This window comes from Stigmatopora nigra, chromosome 19 (assembly GCF_051989575.1).
Source record: "Stigmatopora nigra isolate UIUO_SnigA chromosome 19, RoL_Snig_1.1, whole genome shotgun sequence".
NCBI classification, from domain to species: domain Eukaryota; kingdom Metazoa; phylum Chordata; class Actinopteri; order Syngnathiformes; family Syngnathidae; genus Stigmatopora; species Stigmatopora nigra.
This window is the reverse complement of record NC_135526.1, coordinates 1589860-1611245: the sequence shown is the minus strand read 5'-3', so window position 1 is coordinate 1611245 and position 21386 is coordinate 1589860. Positions and strand designations below refer to the sequence as shown.

The 21386-nt window shown below is 45.4% G+C and overlaps 3 protein-coding genes across 8 annotated transcripts in view; 1 reads left to right on the top strand and 2 right to left on the bottom strand.

Moving 5' to 3' along the window:
- Positions 1-613: 613 nt before the first annotated feature.
- Positions 614-9736, bottom strand: uimc1 (ubiquitin interaction motif containing 1). 3 transcript variants are annotated; one of them, XM_077741227.1, is made up of 18 exons: positions 8561-9736; positions 8324-8463; positions 5088-5258; positions 4542-4657; positions 4224-4311; positions 4016-4122; positions 3097-3708; positions 2862-2941; positions 2691-2790; positions 2524-2628; positions 2407-2429; positions 2128-2309; positions 1984-2024; positions 1816-1903; positions 1395-1604; positions 1240-1309; positions 1069-1171; positions 614-721 (listed from the first exon to the last, which is right to left on the bottom strand). In XM_077741227.1, exons 3-18 carry the CDS (start codon positions 5146-5148, stop codon positions 629-631), a joined length of 2079 nt encoding a protein of 692 aa, XP_077597353.1. In that variant the 5' UTR covers positions 5149-5258; positions 8324-8463; positions 8561-9736; the 3' UTR covers positions 614-628. The 3 variants fall into 3 exon arrangements, with proteins under 3 accessions (XP_077597353.1, XP_077597354.1, XP_077597355.1); XM_077741228.1 differs by having other exon boundaries at positions 3097-3690; positions 8561-9735; XM_077741229.1 differs by lacking the exons at positions 8324-8463; positions 8561-9736 and having other exon boundaries at positions 5084-5201.
- Positions 5958-14096, top strand: arhgap35b (Rho GTPase activating protein 35b). Of its 3 annotated transcripts, none has more exons than XM_077741226.1 (7): positions 5958-6507; positions 7202-11038; positions 11103-11244; positions 11397-11474; positions 11544-11675; positions 11784-11889; positions 11960-14096. In XM_077741226.1, exons 2-7 carry the CDS (start codon positions 7307-7309, stop codon positions 12402-12404), a joined length of 4635 nt encoding a protein of 1544 aa, XP_077597352.1. In that variant the 5' UTR covers positions 5958-6507; positions 7202-7306; the 3' UTR covers positions 12405-14096. The 3 variants fall into 3 exon arrangements, with proteins under 3 accessions (XP_077597352.1, XP_077597350.1, XP_077597351.1); XM_077741224.1 differs by having other exon boundaries at positions 5958-6515; XM_077741225.1 differs by lacking the exon at positions 5958-6507 and adding an exon at positions 6584-6928.
- The window catches only part of LOC144212991 (cell adhesion molecule DSCAML1-like), a 36666-nt gene continuing 29351 nt past the window's right edge, over positions 14072-21386 (bottom strand). For both annotated transcript variants that reach the window (XM_077741221.1, XM_077741220.1), the window contains exons 21-33: positions 20794-20947; positions 20231-20348; positions 19561-19724; positions 19380-19478; positions 18619-18807; positions 18259-18546; positions 17769-17924; positions 17674-17704; positions 17484-17602; positions 17253-17405; positions 16952-17152; positions 16447-16758; positions 14072-15996 (exon numbers count right to left, since the gene is read on the bottom strand). In XM_077741221.1, coding sequence (XP_077597347.1) covers positions 15578-15996; positions 16447-16758; positions 16952-17152; positions 17253-17405; positions 17484-17602; positions 17674-17704; positions 17769-17924; positions 18259-18546; positions 18619-18807; positions 19380-19478; positions 19561-19724; positions 20231-20348; positions 20794-20947 — 2403 coding nt within the window. In that variant the 3' untranslated portion in view covers positions 14072-15577. The remainder of the gene's footprint in view (positions 15997-16446; positions 16759-16951; positions 17153-17252; positions 17406-17483; positions 17603-17673; positions 17705-17768; positions 17925-18258; positions 18547-18618; positions 18808-19379; positions 19479-19560; positions 19725-20230; positions 20349-20793; positions 20948-21386) is intronic.

Genomic DNA, 21386 nt, shown 5'->3' with positions numbered 1-21386 from the left:
AATTGACTCAAGTGCATCAGTTGAACTGTTTCAGTGTCTTTTGAGGAGGATTGACATCTAATCATCCTTTTGGTGTGAAGAAAAATGGTCAAAAGTCCACATCCCATTCATTGGAACCCAACGCCTCTGATTTAAAAAATGTTGGCCATCATTGTTTAGGCAAAAAAAAAAAAAAAAAACAGAGCCCACCCCATCCTTCACCTTGGTTTTTGGCCCGGCTTCTTCACCCGCCGTCGGCGCGTAAAGTCCACCAGGCAATCGGTGACCTCAGAAATAGGCGTAAAGGACCTGATTGGAGAGTTACTAATGTCTGATATGGAAACATCCACTGTCTCTTCCTCGTCTTCATCCAGGAGATCGATGACGACGCTGTGCACACAAAAAATTGACTTTAATTAGGCAAGGGAATCCTAAAAATCTATGAAATGAACTACTTATAATGACATAATTTTGCTACTTTTATAATCCAACAAATAGAATGGAATGGCAATAGTGTAATGGCTTTAAGAAGCAACTTACCCTTGCTGGACTTTGCAACTGGATGTACCAGCTCCTATAAATAAGCATATACAGTCAGATGTAAAAATGATATATTTTTTGTATTGCTTTAACGCCACCACAATATTTTTTAAATAAAATAAAAAAACATGTGTGTTGTCATAATAGGCTTACCTGCATGCATGCTCTCTAAATGTTCCAAAGCTTCCAACAGATTTCCCTTCTGGAAGTTGAAAAAGAAAAGCAAAACAACTATTAAATGTGACAAACACCCTAATACAGACATTTTTTTAAATGACATTTTAATATTTCTTAATACATTCCTTTTGACTAGCCTTTGTACTTTATACTTTTGACTTTAGTGATGAGTGATGGGTCTGTTAACTTTTTTTGTGTTGATGTTTCATATGTAATGTTAACGGATGCACTTTTTTACATGTATCCTATCTTGTGTTGACCCGGCCCATCTGTCAAATTTTCAAAGTCAATGTGGCCCCCGGGCCCCAAAGTTTGCCCAACCCTGGTCTAATAAATGAGTCCAAATAAATAAGTGTAAATAAAGAATCTTACCCCGAGCTCTTTTGTGGTCCGCCGTTGAATGCAAAGCTCAGTGTGTGCCCCGTAGTCTCTCCGAGCTACTGCCTTTTGGCAGACATAACATTTCTCCAGGATTCTACAGGGTAAATAAAAAACAAAACAAAAATAAAAACAAAACAAAAGAATTCCCCAAATCATACGTACTTGCCACTGAAGGAGGCATTTCCCTCTTCCTTTGCTTTTCTCCTCCTCTTCTTCCGCGGCTTCGAAGATACTGAAGTCAGGTTAGAAGCATCAATGTTAGAAACTCTGACATCAAGTGGTAAAATGCTGTAAAGTCACTCCAATTTCTTCCAAACCTTTGGAACAGGCTTCATCCGCAAGCCCGCCGTCATCCTCTGGCTCGGCTTCGTTGTAGCAGAAGGCGGCGTGCTCTTCGATCTCCTGGATGGAGAAGCTCCCCTGGCAAATGGGACACACTGTGGCGGTCTCCTGCTCGGGAGGACCACACTCTTCAAACGCGCCTTCTTCTTCCAGATGGTTCGCCTGATTTTCTCCGTTGGTCGAGACTGCAACCCAGTTTAAGAATCATTTAAGGGCATCCACCAGGATTGCTCAATCATTTCGTGACCGGACGTTTGGTCGCTGGTCAAATGTACTTAGATATTAAACAGTACTTAGATATTAAACAGTACTTAGATATTAAACAGTACTTAGATATTAAACAGTACCGGCGACCAAACGTCCGGTCACCATTCATTTTATGAATTGAAACTTCACCGTCCATCTTGTGCTCCTCATCCCAGAGTTTTTTTACATCTGACTCGTGGGTTCTCTTTGACGTTTGGGGGCACTCCGGGCTTTTTGGCTACAGAACAAGAGATGAGGAACAAGGTCACTAAAATTCAAACAATTTTTCATCTCAAATGAAGAAGGACTTTGTTATACCGTAAATATCTGGGTGTGGACATCCTCATTAAATTGAGTCTCTGCAGGTATACAACAAGACAGAGTAATCAGAGTAGTACAATATACTGCAAAGGCGGTTTTGCAACTGTATTGTATGTATTGTATTGAATAAATTTTTCCAACCTGGACAAATCAAACTGTCATCAGTGTCTGTCTGATCTCCAGTTTTAGGTGGATTCCCATTCTGCTCCTCTTCCTCCTCTTCTTCATCCTCTTGCTCTTCCATCATTTTATTTTCCATCTCACCCGGAAAGCCGTCCATTTCTTGACTACCAAGTTTTCGCTTTTTCCTGCGTAGGCCAGACCTACAAAAAACACAGGTAGAAATCAGCCCACTACTTTCTGTCAGTTCTGTCAAAAAAAAAAAAAACATTCAGATGGCACGATGACTTTTTTTTTTACCTTTGTGGAACCTCACTTGATTTCTGCAGAAAGAAAAAAAAAAGAATAAATCAGTAAACAATCAGACAATTATTTAAAAAAAGTAGTTTGTGATTCTCCATGAGCTAAAGTTAGTACCTCTGATAGAGGCAGAATGGGGTCTCCCCAGGGGGCCTTTTTAAGCAGACTTTTCTGCGCCTCCTTTAGACACTTGGCGTACACATCGAACTGGGTTACGATGACCTGAAAACAAAATGGTGTCAAAGACAATCCGCTCGCTCCCATTACAAAAAAAAACGGACTACCTGCGTGTAGGCGTCTGGGTCCAGACCACGAGGACAGAAAGGGACCCCCCAGTAGTAGTGAACAACGGGCTCGGAGGGGACACACTCTTGTTCATTTAGGCTAGAAACAGAAACATGGCAATATTTTGGAGATGGCAGTCAAAGAGTTTTTTTTGTTTGTTTTTTTTATACCTGCAACTGGACACATTCGGTTCATCTTGACATTTTTGGAGGCTCTTCTCCCCTGGGAAAATTGGACTGGGTAATCTTACCTATGGAGAAAAGTTCAAAAACCATTACAATATCTCTCGGTGAAATTCAATAGCAAACAGCACAACCCCTAAAAAATCAGCAGATGATTAAAAGCATTTGTAAAAGTCCACCGATCACTCCCTCTCAAAAAGATTTGATTAAAAGGCATATTTACCGTGTCATCGCTGTCTTTGTCGGTCCAACCAGGCGTGGCATCACTGGCCATCTCCGTTTCTGACGAGTCGCTGGCAACACCGGCAATATTTTGCTCGTCTTCGCTCATCGACTGGACAGCTTGGACTTGAACGGAATGCTCTTTTGAGAGTGTCCAGTTCCTCGAGGAGTTTTGGGGCGGCGACAAGCTTCTTGGGAAGACTGGACTTAATGTCAGACAGGGCGAAGGCCTTTGAGGCGAGCTTGAGCTCTCCTGAGAATAAAAGATCCAGTCTGAGTTGGCTCCATCTGGATTGTTTGTCTTGGCATTGGGAGAGCCGTTGAGTCGTGCCGTATCGCCAAACACGGGGCTTTTTATACACTGGCTGAAATCTTCCCCCAAGGCGAAATCTTCTCCCGTGTCCGACTCGGAGAAGGAGGGATTTACGTAGCTGGCCGACGAAGGGAGTCGCTCAGGTAAGAGCTGCGAACAGACCACAAAGCCCACAGTCTCGCACGTCTTCAGCACATCTTGGCTTAGGCTGGGGACGGTCACTTTGGCTTTGTGATCGCATGTGGGGAGGTCGGAGGATTTATGGGGGTGATTGTTTTCAATCTGCATGGAAGCAAAGCTCTAGTTGAGAAAACCAGAAATTGTTATTCATTCATTGGTCATTGATAGATGAACTAGCTCTAAAACGTTAGTAACTCCTTGTCTGTCAATGATATTGAATCTTTAAGCCAAGATTGTTGTCAATGTTGACTCTGATGACATCTTTTACTTAAATGTACTGTATTTTCTCGCATATAAGCCGTTTTTATCACAAAAAATAATGACTGAATCAAGGGTATGGCTTATATGAGCACAAGACTTAGTGTTGCTATACTCTTTTTTTACCAGTAGACATTTACATATATTGGGGAGAAAACAAAGTACTTACGCTCACTCGGTCGGCTACTTCATCCTGCTGCATCCGATGCGCCATGTTGTTGGCTTCTTGCGTACTTTGGTGAAGGGCCAAGGCCATGATCTTCTCATCTGTCATCTCTAATGAAGAATCACAGTCAAGTGAGACATGGCCCAAATACAAACTATTATTTTGCATGGAAAAATTAACTCATCTAACATTGACTGGTGATGTCGCCCACCTTTGCGCTTGGCTTTATATTCCCTCTCCCTCCATCGTTTTTCTCTTTCTGACAAGCCTGGCAACAGAAGCCGAGTTGAAGGTTCGTCCTGTAAGATTAGAAAAGAACGGATGTCAAGTGCCTTTTACTGGATCTGTTGCAACACAAACCTGCACCCATAGTGGCCCTCAAGGACCGGTTTGCCCACCCTTGCTCTAGTCTGTTATATCATCATCATCATTAAAGAATTACTAGGATGTTTCAACATCAAGTACAGTTTGGTTAGTCCAGTTAAAAGTCTACTGAAGTGTGAATGCTTAATTTAAGTGGAATCTGTACCTGCTCAGTCCCATGAGTGATAGCTTGGTTTTCCTGTACATCCAATGATGGGCTTGTACGGGGTCTGTTCTTAGTCCGTTGCTTCCTCGGAGCCATCCTGGTTGGCTGCAGTACAACTTTTAAAAACAAACACACATAACATAACTGGCTGGACGACATCGATGGTGGTGTTTATTTGTTTTTAACGGTTGTTGATCTTTCACAGTTGTACATTGATTAGTAGCATTCATCGTCAACCGTCACTCATCGCCACTATTTTATAGTTCAGAAAGCATGGAATCAAACTGCAAATGCAACTAAATGCACTCGATCCACCATCAATTCCACGTGTGTGACTTAAATAAAGCCAAAATATCCACCTGCTATGTTGGATCTCAGTTACTGTACATGCCAGGATACAAGAATGTCATTTTTGGCAGACAAAAGAAGACAAATATAGGCAGATCCAAGAGCATGCTAGTGAGAACATTCAGCAAATGTTGTACGATTGTATAAATTGAATCAAAAAAGACCATAAAGGACGAAACAATAGTGAAACGTACTCACGTTGAAGTTTTCCTTCACTTTCGGGGCGCCATGTCTGTTTCAGTTTACGCCATGACGTCATGACGTAGAATTACGCATCCCAGAGTCTTGCGATGATGCGTTCAAAGAGGGGCCGGGAAGGGGAACTTTGACATTCCCATCATGTTTAGTCGCAGATGTTCTTTGTTTACCCTGAAATAACAAAGATGAGTACAAAAGAGTGGTAGAGTAATCACGTGCAGTTGCCGTATTTCATGAATGGGGTTTTAACTGTCAAACTCAAAGTCCGTGGGTGGGACTAACAGCTGATTGGTTACCAAGCACATCAGTCGAATAGCGTTACAACGGGTAATAACACATGTAGTACTTTCTATTTAATTGTATCCCATTTTCTCCAGTGTATTAATTGGTCGATGGTACCCACTTGTGGATAAACCTGCTTAAGTCTCAAATGCATTAGTTTCCAAGAATTTAAGGTCAAGTTGTCCATGCACAAGATAAGGGCAATCCATATACTACTTGAAATTAATACATATTATTACTCACTGACTTATTTAAGACTCTTCATTTTTCTTGGCTGTTGCATTTACAAACAAGTGTGAGGGATGCATCTATGCAACGACAATGTCATATCTTAAACTCAATAAAATTGAATACCAACATTTAAGTTTGAACAATGCTCAAATCATAGAAAACAAAGTGAGCAACAACTTGGGAACGCCCCCCATAATAGAAAATCAAGAATAACTTTAAGTGGACACTTTCTGATAGATGTAACATTAAAAAACAAACATACACCGATTGTTTTAAAAATAAAAACAACAACAAATCCTCTGGTTCCCGACTTGGGAGTGACGCAGCCCCCGGTGCTGCAGTAGTGCTTGGGCGCCGCTGGGTGAGTCCCTTTCTCCGCCGCCTCTGCCTCCACAGCTCCGCTCTCCCGAAGAAAAGAAGAGGAGGACTGGGTCCGGGCAGGAGGAGGGCCCCCACCACCACTACCACCACTACCACTACCAGCAGCACCACCGCTGCCGCCGCCATTATCGGAAAGCAGCCTGAAATCGCACTTTCACCCAAGCGATCGCCTCCCAACAGCAGCGAATGGACGCTCCCGAGCGTCTGATGGATGTTTAACCGGAATCCCAAAGGCTGCTGAATTGCAAATCGCCGGCCTGTTTGACGTGAGGCGTTTGCGGCCGGCCCAGCTTTAAATGTGCACAACAATGGACACGATAATGAGTGAAAACCAAGCAACGTGGTGACGCCAGGATAGGCGAATTCCATTTTCGCACTCTGTGGGATTTCAACAGAAGCTAAAACCCACATCGGATCGTTTTCTTTTTGGATATTTCTAGTCTTTCCGGAGATTTTTTGTTTGACTTGCAACGGTGAAGGGCGCAAGTGATGCCGAAGAGGTAGAAGACAAGAACGGGGAACTACGGTATCACGGTATAACCGTCCACAATGACACATGCTCTCGATATATATTGTTGATATATGATGTTTTTTATACGGCTGCACATCAGGCGGTTTGTTTGAGCTGCGGCAAGCTGGCCTGACAGATGCGGTAAGAGAAAGGGACAAGAGATGCGACGCTATGCACGCACGCACGCACGGACGCGCGCACGCACGCCCTCTTCTTATTTATGGCTTTAGTGCGCCGGTGTGTTCCACGCTAGACAGCTGGGTAAATAACGCACCTTTTTCTAAGGACGCTAGCCAGTACCGATTTCCTCAATGCGTCTAAAATCTCATTATATAGACTGACGTGCTCAGCTTCCCCGTGACTTTCCGCCCTTTGCGCATAAAAAAAGACGAGAATTGGATTATCCATCGATTATTTTTGGATGATCCACCCTAAGGTGCGTGCGTGGATTTCTTTTAGGGATGTCAGGCCTAGCCCAGCTGAGTAATGTGGGCTAGGAATAGTTATTTCTTTGTGTAAGGCCTCGTATTACTTATTAAAAAATGATTTATGCATATAAACAATGTTTTTTTATTGTCAAAATGGCTTTTGGTGCAGATCTAAGAATGCAAAATAGTCCAAACTGCTTTGTATTGACAATTAGCGACTATTTTAGATGTATTATTGTTTCGAATTGATGTGAATCTTGTTTTCTTTCTTTATCTTACAGGACCTGAACTGAAATTTGAGCCCTCCATCTACTATATGGGCAAACCTCCTTCAATCCCACATTCTACACTGTACCTGTCAATCACAGGATGATCGTGGCTAGATTATGATGGCCAAAAAGCAAGATGTCCGGCCCCCCATTTACAACCTCATCGTGGTGGGACTGTCCGGTACAGAGAAAGAAAAAGGCCAATGCGGCGTAGGAAAGTCCTGCCTGTGCAATAGGTACGTCCGGCCTAGTGCAGACGACTTCTACTTGGACCACACTTCGGTTCTGAGCACCAGCGACTTTGGGGGTCGAGTAGTCAACAATGATCACTTTCTGTTCTGGGGTGAGGTTTCAAGGCTCCTGGACGAAGGACCTGAGTGTAGAATGCACGTGGTGGAGCAAACGGAATTCATCGACGACCAGACTTTCCAACCGCACCGTAGCACGGCCATGCAGCCTTACATCAAGAGGGCTGCCGCCACCAAATTAGCCTCGGCCGAGAAGCTCATGTACTTCTGCACCGACCAGTTAGGCCTGGAGCAAGATTTTGAGCAAAAACAAATGCCGGAAGGCAAGCTACAGGTAGACGGCTTCCTTCTATGCGTGGATGTCAGTCGCGGTATGAACCGCAATTTTGACGACCAGTTGAAATTCGTCACTAACATTTACGGGCAGCTGAGTAAGACCAAGAAACCGGCGGTTTTGGTGCTCACCAAATGTGACGAAGGAGTGGAACGCTACATCAAGGACGCGCATACCTTCGCCATTACTAAAAAGAGCCTTCCCGTAGTGGAGACTTCTGCTCGTTCTAACATCAACGTAGACCTGGCCTTTTTGACTCTAGTTCAGCTAATAGACAAAAGCCGAGGCAAGCCTAAGATCATCCCTTACTTTGAAGCGCTAAAGCTACAGAGTCAGCAGATAGCGTCCGCTAAGGATCGCTACGAATGGTTGATTAACCGGATTGTGAAGAATCACAACGAAAGTTGGCTCAACACCAGCCGGCGCATGAACGCCTCACCAGAGTACAAAGACTATGTTTTTTTAGAAGGGACGGCCAAGTGCAAGAAGCTATTCCAGCAACATGTTTACCGTCTTAAGCAGGAACATATCGAACGGCGGCGGAAGATCTACCTGAGCACGCTACCTCTGGCGCTTAGTTCTTTGGTACCTGACTTGGATGAGATCGATCAGCTCAGCTGGTCCGGCGTACAGAAGGTCCTAGAGTCCAAGCAGCACTTTGCCCATTGGTTCGTGGTCCTGGAGGACTCGCCCTGGGAGGATACGTCACATATTGACAACATGGAGGACGAACGGATCCCCTCGGATCTTCTAGAGACGGACGAGGCGGAGGAGTTATTCAACGCTCACCTGGAACACTTGCGGAACGAATGCCGACGGGCGGAGATGAGGTTGGAGTTCAGACGCAAGTTGGCGTCTTCTCCCTTCGTCACCCCCGGGAGACCTTGGGAGGAGGCTCGTAGCTTCATCATGAACGAAGAGTTCTACCAGTGGCTGGAGGAACCCGAGTACTTGGACCTTTACAACCGGCATCAGAAGGAGATCATCGATCGGGCCAAAGAAGATTTTCAGGAACTGTTGCTGGAGTACTCAGAGCTTTTCTACGAACTAGAAGTGGACGCCAAGCCTAGCAAGGAGAAGATGGGCGCCATTCAGGAAGTCTTGGTGGAGGAGCAGAGGTTTAAGGTCCTGCAAAAACTCCCGGCTGAAAGAGACGCCCTAGTCTTGAAGCATATCCATTTCGTCTATCACCCCACCAAGGAGACCTGTCCTAGTAGTCCCCATTGCGGCGACACTAAGATCGAGCAACTCCTGGCATCTCGTTTTCCCACATGTTACCCCTTCTTCGACGTGAAAGCTCAATTCGGCGAAACTAAAGCCGACCGCATCAACCTGGTTATCCTCGGAAAAGACGGCCTGGCTAGAGAATTTGCCAACGAGATCAGGGCCCTCTGCACCAACGACGACTGGTACGTCCTGGACGGTAAGATGTACGAGTTAACTTTGCGACCCATCGAGGGAAACGTACGTCTCCCTGTCAATTCTTTCCATACTCCCACCTTTGCCCCCCATGGATGTCTGTGCCTGTATAATTCAAAAGAGTCCCTCTCCTATGTCATCGAAAGCCTTGAGCGTCTCAGGGAATCCACGATAGGTCGACGAGATAGCCAGCTAGCGCAGCTACCCACGTCCCTCCTCCTGGTTACCAAACGGGGTGTGGGCTCGTACGTAGACGTCGGCGGGGAAACGGCCTTAAACCTCATCGCCCAAGGACAGCAGGTTGCCAGGAGACTGCAGTGTAGCTTCTTAGATCCCGCCTCTCCCGGCGTGGGTTACGGTCATAACGTGAGTGAGTGCCAAATCAACCAAGTGCTAAGGGGCCTCCTGGACACTAGGAGGAGTTCGTCTTTTGGCGGTGGCTCCCCTCCGCTACCTCCCGAGACCCCGGGTCCGAGGGAGTCTCCCCATCAGCCGGCCCCAGAGGCGGACCTCCGCATCGTCATGTGCTTAATGTGCGGTGATGCTTACGATGTGGAACAGCTTCTGGCCCCCTTCCTGGGGCGTCAACACTGCAGACCCATGTCAAATGGCGGCACTTCCGTCTTGTTAGAGCAGACCGTTGCCGGACATAAGCTAGCCATCGAGCTCTCAGTCCTCTCCTATCATGCCTCCTTTACTCTGAGGAAAAGCAGGCTGGTGCACGGCTACTTCGCCGTCTACTCTGTCTGCCGCAAGGCGTCCCTGGAGACGCTTTGTGCCTTCTTGTGCGAGGTCCAGGACATCATCCCGGTGCAGCTGTTGGCGGTGGGCGACAGCCAAGCCCAGTTGACGGAGAGCGACTATGCCCGGGAGCAGCAGATCCAAGGGGAAGAACTGGCTCATGAGATCGAAGGCCGTTTCAACAGCGTGGTGTGCGGATCTGGCGGGGTGGTTGGGGGCCTCCACAGGATCGAGATGTTCCACCCCTTTCTCATGGAAGTGGTGGAGAAGCGCAACATCGTGGAAGCCACACATATGTACGACAACGTCGCCGCCGAAACCTGCACCGGCGAGAACGTGTACTCCCCTCGTTGCGGTTCTCCCAGCCCCGTCACCACGTACCTGGACTCAGAAGACGATGTAGAGCCATCGCCTCCCTACTACGATGGCACATTAACGTCCCACCACGGAGGGTTCCACCTCCCCGACTCGGACTCTGGGGACATCTCACTCATCTCAGACATCAGAGACCTGGAGAGCAAACTCAACAACAAAGTTCCTACGCACGCCAGAGCGAAACCCGGCGTGACGTTCGACTTCCGCAAAGTCGGCCGGAACCCGTACGCGGACACGGTGGGTCACCGGCGCTCGCTGCCGTCCGCCGTCACTTGGGTCCCCGGGGGCGACGCGGGTTACGCGGGCTACGACCCCTCGGACTACGCGGAACCTTTGGACGCCGTTTGCAAGCCCCGCCCCAGCAACGACGAGATCATCTACTCGGTCCCACATGACAGCACGCAAGGAAAAATCATCACCATCCGCAACTCTAACCGGATGCACTCTAACGGCAACGGCTCTGATAGCGAAGCGGACAGTAGCTCGCTGGAGCGTAGACGCAAATTCTCGGCGGTGGGTGTCAAACCTCGGCTGTACCGTGACCGTTCCAAGCGCCTGGGCAAGTTCAGCAGCTTCCGTACTAGCTTCATCGGAAGCGACGACGAAACGGGAGCGCTCCCCAAGTCCAAGGAAGACGACTTTGGTACCCTGAAAGGTGAAAACCTGGTGATCGAAGAGAACGAAGACCCTAAAAAGAGGAACATCCTAAAGAGTCTACGTCGAACAGCCAAGGTCCGTATTCGTCACCAAATGATGTTTACCTTTCAAATAACGTCTGCTTTTGTTTTGCTCTCAGAAATCCAGATCAAAGCCACGTCCGGCCATCCCCAAGCCCCCGGAAAGCAACTATTTTGGGGTCCCGTTGGCTAGTGTGGTCTCCCCAGATAGACCCATTCCACTCTTCATTGAGAAGTGTGTCCGTTTCATCGAGACGACAGGTAGGGGGTTCTTTTGTCTTTATCATGTAACGGTTATGATGCAAAAACTGGCACTAGAAATGGTTAGTGGAGTTAGTCAAGTTGGATGAAACAATGTATTTAGCAAAGTCATTTTTTGTGGTCATACCTGCAACTTGTCTCGGTCTTCTCAGGTCTCAACACAGAAGGCCTGTACCGTGTAAGCGGGAACAAATCGGAGATGGAGAGCATGCAAAGACAGTTTGAGCAAGGTTAGTCAAGGAGCTAAATCGGGATTAGACCTGGTCTTACTTTTGCCTTCTCTTCAACCAATGGTGCAGATCACGGATTAGACCTGGTGGAAAAAGACTTCTCCATAAACACTGTAGCCGGAGGCCTTAAGAGCTTCTTTTCCGAGCTGCCTGAGCCGCTGGTGCCTTGTGCTCTGCAGGTGGACCTACTGGAAGCTTTCAGTAAGCAAACACTGCTAGGGCAGGGAGGGTGTCTCCACCCTAACATCAATAAATAGCATTTCTCCAGAACAAATCCATTCTTTTAATCATTATTTTCCACCAATACAGAAATTTCCGACCGAGAACAACGGCTCTACACCATGAAGGACGTCCTGAGGAGATTCTCCAGGGAGAACTACGATTCCTTCAAATACGTCGTGAGCCACTTGCACAAGTACGTTTCTGCAATTTTCTGAATACACCTTTTCCACTTTAGTTTAAGACCCCCAATGCTTGTTTATCAGGGTGAGCCAGCTTAGCCGACTGAACCTGATGACCAGCGAGAACTTGTCCATCTGCTTCTGGCCCACGCTCATGCGACCGGACTTCACCACCATGGACGCCCTGACGGCTACCCGCACCTACCAGACAATCATCGAGATCTTCATCCACCAGTGTGCATTCTTCTTCTACAACCAGCCACTCATCGACTCCCCCACCGGCCTGGGAGGACTCCCGGCCTCACCCACCACCGCCTCCACCCTCGGCGGTACCTCGGCTTACTCCTGCTACCGTTCGTCTCCACCCCACACGGGGGCGCATTTGCAACAGCAGCAGTCGCCACCCAACACCCCCCAGTCCCCGCTGCAGTCCCTCCCCCCTTCCTTGCACCAGCACAGCCACCACCACGCCCACCCTCACCCTCACTCTCACCCTCACCTCCCCCCAGCCGAACAGGAGACACTGTGAAAACAAGAAAGCCCACCCCCCCAAACCTTACGCTGTTATTTTTGAGATTCATCTGGAAGCTAGAAGACTTTTGTGACCACCTTATTTTCATTTTTGTCCTCATGAAGTACTGCCACTGGATTTGTTGACTCGTTGTCCTCTTTGGGGGAATTTAGCGCCTTCTAGGGGAGGTGTTGGGGACTCGTTTCAATGGTAAGAGGTCTTACACATCCAGGGATGCACTTTAATGTTCAGTTTCTTCTTCTTTTTTTTGACATACTTGTGTTTTTAATGGGGTACTACGCCAAGAGTATTAAAAATGACTATAATATCACAATGTTTTGATTTCTTTAACCCTACGAGGAAAGTTCTTACTCCTGGGCTACAAAATGAAAAGATTGTGATTGTCATTTTCAAGATATTTGGCGTTTTGCTACGTTAAATTTGGACCGCTCAGCCATACAAACCCATTGCCTGTACAGAACAGAGCTGTGGCAGATCAAACTTTGTTTACATCAAATTTCTATCGTTTTCTTTTATATCCACATACTTATCTAAAGCACTTTGTTTTGATAGTGTAGCATCACATTTGATTTGTCCACATTTCTTGTTTGCTGGTCCAGATGAGCAAAGAAATCTGCTAAATGGAAAAACCTAAAAAGGTTAAAAGGCATTGGTTATCATTGACAATGCTTTGACGACCAATCAGACTTTTCCTCCTGCTGTAAATTTAAAGAATGGCGAAATAGACATCTAATCCAGTTTCAATGCTGATCAAGTGATGAATCTGATTGACATTCTTGAAACGTAACCGTATTTTCACGACTATAAGGCGCACCCTCAATGAATTACACATGTTGATGTTTTTTTTCCATATATAAGGCTCACCACATTATAAAGGCACCCTATCTATTTTGGAGAAAATTTAAGACTTTTAAGCACGCCTTATAGTCCTGAAAATACGATTATCTACAGTCCCCTCCAGTTTTTAACCATGACTGCAAAATCCTGCTTCAACAATATGAACGAATGAGTGGAATTTCCACCACATGTGAAGTACTTTATTCTATCATTCATTATTAAATGAAGATGAATGTTTTTTAATTATTTTTTTTTTGTTAAACCCGTAAACGCTACAAGAAAAGTGTGTTCAATCACTGGATCTTATTTTTTTCTTCTCCTGGCTGTTCCACTAGCTCCAAAAAAACACAATTGTGTTTAAAAGTCATCCATTTTAAAGATGTTGCTCTTAAAACTGCAATTAAAGTGACTGTATAATTGTTTGTAGACTTGGGAGGGACAACCAGTGAAATCAGTGGTAGGAAACGTGTGTATTTGGAGTGAAAGTCCATTTTTACCATTTTTTTTTTTTGTGAAGGGTTCAAGGCCACTTAGTGCATGATTTAAAAACATACACACTAAAGGAGATGAAGGATAAAAGCCTTTCTCCTAGTCTTTAAAATTAAAAATAAAAAGAATCAATTTAGTCTAAGGACTGAGCAGAAGAAATAGTTGATCAACAGGAAGAAAATAAACGTGAAATTTGTCTGACTGAGTGAAAATAGTGTTTTGAAGATGAAGGCCTTATGTGAACTGTACGATAGTTAATAAATTAAATCTTGTAAAAAAATGGTCGTTTTCTTTATCTATGGATGGAGTTTTGTTGTGAAAGCCACAGAAACGTGACGTATGAAAGATAGCTTTATTGCACAAGGTGTTAGAATGATCTTTTTAGTTTTTGCTTTCTTTTCATAGAAAATGTACTTTTGAACACAAGCAATTGCTATAACAAGCAACTCAAAAAAATGTTTGGGATACCCTCAACATTTTTTGTCGTTTTTTTATGGATGTTTTCTTTTTTTTGATAATTTCATACTTTTTCCCTTTTAGCAAGCATGCACGTTTTTTTAGAGGATCGACGAAATACAAAATGATAAAAAATAATAAATGGGACAAAAGGACATCAACATCAAGTACCTTTAAAAAAAAAATTAAAAAAAGACAAATTTGTATCAAAACATGAAAGGGAAAGCAAGTGTTTTTTTTGCCCATTCAAAGTAAAACTGTCCTGTTATTGACAATTTTTTTCCTTCAATTTTTGAAATTATGTGTGTGTGTGTGTGTTTGGTGAAAGAGTGACGCTTACCCTTAACCATTCTGACGAAAATAGCTCTTCATACAAAACTGTTTTATGTACAAGACCTCATCTATGAACAAGAATGACAAAGTTAGCAGATGCTGCATCTAATCTGGTAGTGAACTCTGGAACTGTGGGGGCAAAAAGGGGAAAGAGCCTGAACGCCTCTCTCCACTACACTATGTAATATATACATATATATCTATAAATATAATAGATATAAATATACATAATAGTAGTCTGTGGACCAAAAGAGCTACGACGAGTCCCTGATTTGCTTTGGCTGATTTGCAACCTCCTTCTAGAAATCTACTTTTTGATGAGCAACCTGGAGAGAAAAAAAACAGAAAATAAATATAAATATTAACACACACACACGCACACAGGCGCACGCACACACACGGTTCCCGGACGTTTGGTAGCCGGACATTTGGTAGCCGGACGTTTTGGTCGCCAGTCTTTTGGAGTTTACTGTTGAAACCAACTCTCAAAAATATATTCATGAGAGAGAGTTTAATATCTAAGAGAGAGAGTTTAATATCTAAGTACTATTTAATATCTAAGTACACTTGACCGGCAACCAAAAGGGACCAAAAGACCGGCGACCAAACGTCTGTCGACCACATGTCCGTCGACCAAATGTCCAGTCACATGCACACACGCAACTCAATGGTGAAGATGCTTCCAGTAGCTTCTTGTGTGAATGTACATACGCTATTTGTGGGGCATTTACAGTACTTGAAGATCAGATATTCATGGAGCGACCATCTGAAACATTTCATAACTCAAGTCCCTGAAAATGAAATTTTGAAAATATTCCTGGAGACACACACGACTGGAAATCCTTTCAACTGGGGAGAGAACCAATGGTCAATGGCGGCGTGGGCGTGGCATGGGCGTGGCGTGGGCGTGTCACGGCGGAACTCCGCAACTCTGCTGGCCGGAACTGTTAGTTGGAGTTAGTAGATATTTCCGCGTGGAGATTAAAACGGCAAAGTTAGATCCCAGCTGACCTCGGGCCGGGTAGAAAACGCATCGGCGAACCCCCCACCTGCGACTAAACCAGCGTGTAGGACTTGGAGTAAGCCCCCGCGCTCTGTTTCTGCAGCCGGCCCAGCGCCGACGAGCTGCTCTCCAACAACGAGTCCCTGGAGCCGCCCATCTTGTTGCCGCTGTTGCTGGGGTTGCTGCCCGTGCTGGACGTGGAGGCCGTGGCCGCCGCCGCCGAAGCGCCGGAACCGGGCATGGTCAGCGTCCGCTGGGGCAGGGTGGCCGTGCCCGAGTGGCCCAGGGTCAGCGACTGCTGCTTGCCGCAGTCTAGAGTCTTGTGACGGCCCTGCGTGTGATAGGCGCGTTGGCTCAGGCTGCGTACCGAGGCTTCCCGAGGGGGGACGGCAGGGCACGGCTCGTGGAGTTCCCCCTGCTTGCGGAAGAAGGGGTCCGTCTTCATGTAAAGGGGTAAGTTGCAGAATTCGCCTGGAAAAAAAAAAAAAAGAGTAAAAAGTGGTCACATGGGTGGAGAAAATGATCACTATAGCTTACTCAACTCATTATGTAGTAAAATAAATATGGTCATTGTCACCAACATGAACAAGTAGTTTAAAAAGAATTAAAAATACAGTTTAAAAAAGCCATTCATGACTTTTCTCAATTGGAGTGGCAAAATTAGAAGTCTTTGGGGCTATGGGTGTGGTCAAAAATGCGTTTTTAGTTCATAAAAAAGGGAATTTCTTTGATTAAAAATGCAGGTTCATTGCTAAACATGCCTAGAAATGGTAGTGTTTCAATTTCAGTAAATATGTTTTATTCATGGATGTAAACATTTAATGTTGTTATTTTTTAACAGTGATCAATGGAGTTGGATGTTAATTTGACAGTAAACGTTTTTTGGTTTTAAACCAAAGAAAAATAACTTACTCCACTTACTTTTATTGGCGCGATGAGGAATAGGCACCGCCACGTTCTTCCCTCGGTCGTAGTCCTGCGGTTTGGGCGGCGAGGCGGTGAAGCGGCAGATGCCCGGCTCGGAGGGCGTGCTGAGCGAGGTCATACTGTCGGCCGGGTCGTTGGTGCCGGTGGTCATTTGGTCGGAGGAGCTGTCCGAGATGAAGCACTCGGTGATGGTGAACTTGGCGTGCTGCAGGTGCTCCTCCAGCTTGGCGTGCTCGTACGCCCGCGCCAGCTCCTCGTAAGTGGACGAGGCGCTTTCCGTGGACACCATGCTGTTGCGACCCTTGTCTGGAAAGGACAAGAATGGTGCGAAATATTCAGTCTGACTCGTTTGTACACTTTTCCCCCAAAAAATACATTAAAAACGTCAGTCAATCTTTTCCTAGCCGCCCATCACTCCCCTTATTAATGATTGCCATTAAAAAAATTACAAATACACATACATAATAGCACATATTTACTCACATAAGGTGCTACTCACCTGTGTCTTGAGAGAGGCTAGCGCTGTAGCTGTCACTCTCAGTGGCGGTGATTGCATGAGAGCCCATAGTCCGCCAGTCCGAGGTCAAAGTTCGCGCAGAGGCCGTGGACTGGCTTTGGCTGGGTCGGCTTAGTGTCCACTGGCTGGAGTATCGGTTTCGGGAGCTGTGAGCCGATTTGATGCTCTTTCTGGAGACGGGGTCTGAAAAGAAAAAGCTCATCTTAACACTTTCGTTTTCCTCTACGGCCATCCCAATATTCTCAATGTCTCCATTTTTCTTCAAAATTGGAAGAACACTCACTTGTGCCCGGGCGGATGTCCGACATGTCAATCAAAGGTCCGGAATTTTGAATGAGGGCTTGATGGTGAAGAGACACGCCCGTGCAGAAGTTCTGCGGGTTGACCGATTGGCTGAATTCTGTGTCCGTCACTGGCACGGCGGCCTTGTCCTCTCCTTTAAGACACAATCTCATGCTTAACCTCAATGTTTTTGCCCCAAAACATATCTACCATTAACATAGTTACGACCTACCGATCTGTTTAATGCCTTCCTTGTCCTCGATGAGCAGCTGAACGCGAGGTATGTCAATATGGAGACGCGGTCCCTGAGGAGGACCCTTGACGGGGGTGTCGATGCTGCGATTGTTCTTGCTGTGACACAAAAATGAATGGTTGTGGATTTTGGACTTTTCACTTGGAGGATTTGGGGGATTTGGTCTCACCTGATGAGCATCTCGGCCAGGCTTTTGGCATCTGGAAGAAAGAAGAGTGGATGGTGAATACAAATGGTTTGTGTTTTTTTTTCAGATGATCTCACCTCTGAGGCGCTTCAGTCTCTTCTCTTTACGTTTCTTGCGGATGATGAAGAGCAAGGCCACGCCGACGGTGATCAGGATGACGGGAGATCCGATGGAGAATAACTTCTTCACCTCGTCGCCTTCTCCGCGGGCAGATTTGATGGGAGGAATTGTGCCTGTTGTAGGAAACAATAACTTGAGTTAAATCCCTAAAATAGCAGTTTTATTACAGTTTGACCCAAATTTGAGCTTTTTTAATGACTAATATCTCATTATAAAAAGTAAAAATATTCTTTAACCTTGATTTAAAAGAAAAAATGTTCATTTAACGTGAAAGAGTTCATTTCATTACATTACATTTTCAGTCTAATCCTTTAAAGTGCTTTTTTGAGTGAATACTACAAAATATCTCATTAAAAAAGTAATACTTCTTTACCATTTGGTTCTGATGGATTAAAATTCTAATGAGCATTAGCTATTTAGTTTTTCCCATTTTTTTGTCCCACTTACTTCCATCATAATCGGTGGTGGCGAACTGCGAGCTCTGATTTCCGCATCCGGCGCTGTTGCAGGCCTTCATTTTGAGCTCGTACCAGGTGGCCTCCCTCAGCTCGCTGAGAAAAAGCTGCGTGCTATGGTTGGCTTTCAGGCTCTGCCAAGCCCACGTGCCCTTGGGCCTGAACTCCAGCATCATGTCGGTGATGGGGCAGCCGCCGCTGGTCCAACCCTGAAGGTTGAGTCCGGCGTGGGTGGAGTTGACGTGAGTGAGTAGCGGCTGCTCCTTGTTGAAAACGGGCTCTGCGGAGTTGGAACCCGAGTTTGAGCGCCAAAAGGACGTTTTTGGTGAGGTCCGAGCGGTCGCCGGCTCACCCCTGCCGTGCGTTTTGGCCTCGATGATCTCGCTGATGCGCCCCGAGCCCACGCTGTTCTTGGCGGCCAGCTTGACTTTGTACCACGTTCCGCAGCGCAGATTGTCCAAGCGGAAGGAACGTTCGCTGGAGCTGATGAAAACGTCCCGCCATTCCTCCGTGTTGTCCACCGAATACTGCAGTACGAATCCTGCATATACACACAATGGATCATATTTTCATAGGGATTTATGCCTCCTACAAATTCACTGATCGGCGAATAGCTAGACATTTTTTTTCTTGGGTTAAAATTTGTCCTAACGTATGCATGCATGTACATCTATGTATATGGATATATGTGCTTATATATTTGTGTGTATATGTATATATGTGCTTATATATATGTATGTGTATGTATACAGGGTCAAAAAATAATCTAATTTGTTCTTTTTCTCTCCAAAATGAGTAGATATCCAATCCATTTCACATCTGACCAGGCCATTGTTGCAATTACTCAAAATACACAAATTAGCATTAGAAAAATATAAAAATATGTTTTTTTCCCCCAAAAAAACATGCTATCGGTACAAAAAAATCATCATCTGCCGATACCACACAGAACTTTCGTCTATGACTCGGGTGCGTTGTTAAATAAAATGCAGTTATATTTGTTGACCACAAGAAGGCAGCAGTTAATGCATTAAAAAGAAAAGTACTTCATCATATCCCTAAATCCACCAAAATCAAGTGTAATTGAATGTCTGTTTGTTGCGGGTATCGAACCTCTGATGGAACTTCCACCGTTGTCCCCTGGGATCCACGCCAGGGTGATGGAGGAGGTGGACGTGGTGGACACAGTCAGGCGAGGTTGATCTGGAGGAACTGCAAAACCACAAAACAAACGCAAGGTGAATGAAAAATAACAAAAAAAAGCAGAATATACTTTATATCACTTTTTCCTTACCTTGCACTACAAGATTGACAATGATGGTGTCAAATCCCAGCGTATTGGTGGCCGTACACGTGTAGTAGCCCGAATCTTCGGCTTTGACGGAACGCAGGACGAGGGTGCCGTTGGACAAAATCTGCCGCTGACTGTCAGCCGTCACCGGGATGGCCGAGTCGTCGCTGACAGATGACAGGAACGTGATAGATGTTTAACATCGGGAAAAGGAATCCCGGCGAAGGAATCCCGGCGAATGAAACCAGGCGAACGGCCCGTTAAATTGGAAAATAATTGCTCTTTTGTAATTGGCTGCAATGGATTCATTGCCTGCTTAAGTGGATACAAGACTGAGACTATTCATTTAACTATGATTGGCAAAAGATAGAAAAATACTGTTGGCAAATACAGTGAGTGCTTCTTTTTAAAGACAAATATTTTGAAGGTTAAAATGATTCAAAAATGTCAATTATTGATTTAAAAGGGGGAAAATCAGGAAATGTAATATAAATCGATACTCTTCATTTGATCTTAAAACAGAAAGTCGCCATTCATGATTTACTTGGGCCACACAAAATGATAAAGCAGGCCAGATTTGGCCCCCGGACCGCCACTTTGACACGTGCATTAAGGGAAGCCCATTGAAAAAAGTCCATGTCAATCCCAAATAGTCAGGTCCCACTTTACTAACCTGTCTTTTGTCCATTTGATGCTCGGCGCCGGCTCTCCCACAGACTTGCACGGCAGTCGGACTTCCTTCTTCCAGGGCGTGGTCACGGTTCCACCGAAGGACAAGATTTTGGCCGGCACTACGGGGAGAAGCACACAAAGAAGTACGTGGGACAAAGTATTTGCCACACAAAAGCCAAAGCCGGCTTGTGAACCCCCACCTTTTGTGGGAGATATAGCGCTGGCCTAGTTTGTCTGAGAGCGCGGACGGGTGGGCCGCCTTTTTTTTATATTCCCAGACGAGCGAATCCCTCCGCTGACCCGAGTCTATCTTAGGCCCATAGATCCTCCCCCTATTGATTCCCGTGCGCTCCCCAAGGGTCATTTGACTTTGGCCTAGATGCGCCTTGTTCATCAGCACGTAATTAACAACAACATTTCTGCCAAGCGATCCATACTACAGCTGTCAATCAATAACGGCGAGCGTGTACAGAGAGCGAGGAGGCGCGCCAAAGCCGGGGGATCACGTTGCCGTTTTAATAGCGGCGCGGTTGGTCAGCTCGACCGGCGTTTTTTCTGACTCACCTTTTCCGGCCGGCTCCACGATGACCTTTGAACTCATGTTGCCCCGGCCGGCGGTGGTCACGGCGGCGGCCCAGATGTGGTATTGCTTGCCTCGGCTCAGGTGCGTGATGTGGTAGAAGAGCATCCCCGGGTTAGCCTCGTACTCACTGGGAGCCTGAAATACAGATTTAAAAAAAATATATTAATTTGTTTGTAAGATTTGACACATTTTAACATAGGTAATGCATAATATTTGATTATGTATCATAAAAAAAGGGGTGTAGTTGGCAATCTGTTTAACGTAGCTCAATAAATGATTTTTTTAATAGAACATTAACTATAAAATACATGCATCACACACACCCATTTATCAGTATGATATATACATCGCTATAGGTCAAAATAGGATATTTATTTTCTATAAAACTATTAAAAATCCCTTATTTGCTCTTTTGAGAATTTCACACCAACTAAATCTGATCAAAAAGTGAAACATTTATCAATAATAACCCCCCAAAAAACAAAATTGTCACCCTGCTGCAGCCCACATTCAAATTGAATTAGATTGACGCCAATAGTGAAATTTCTTAACAGAGATAATGGTGACGAAATGC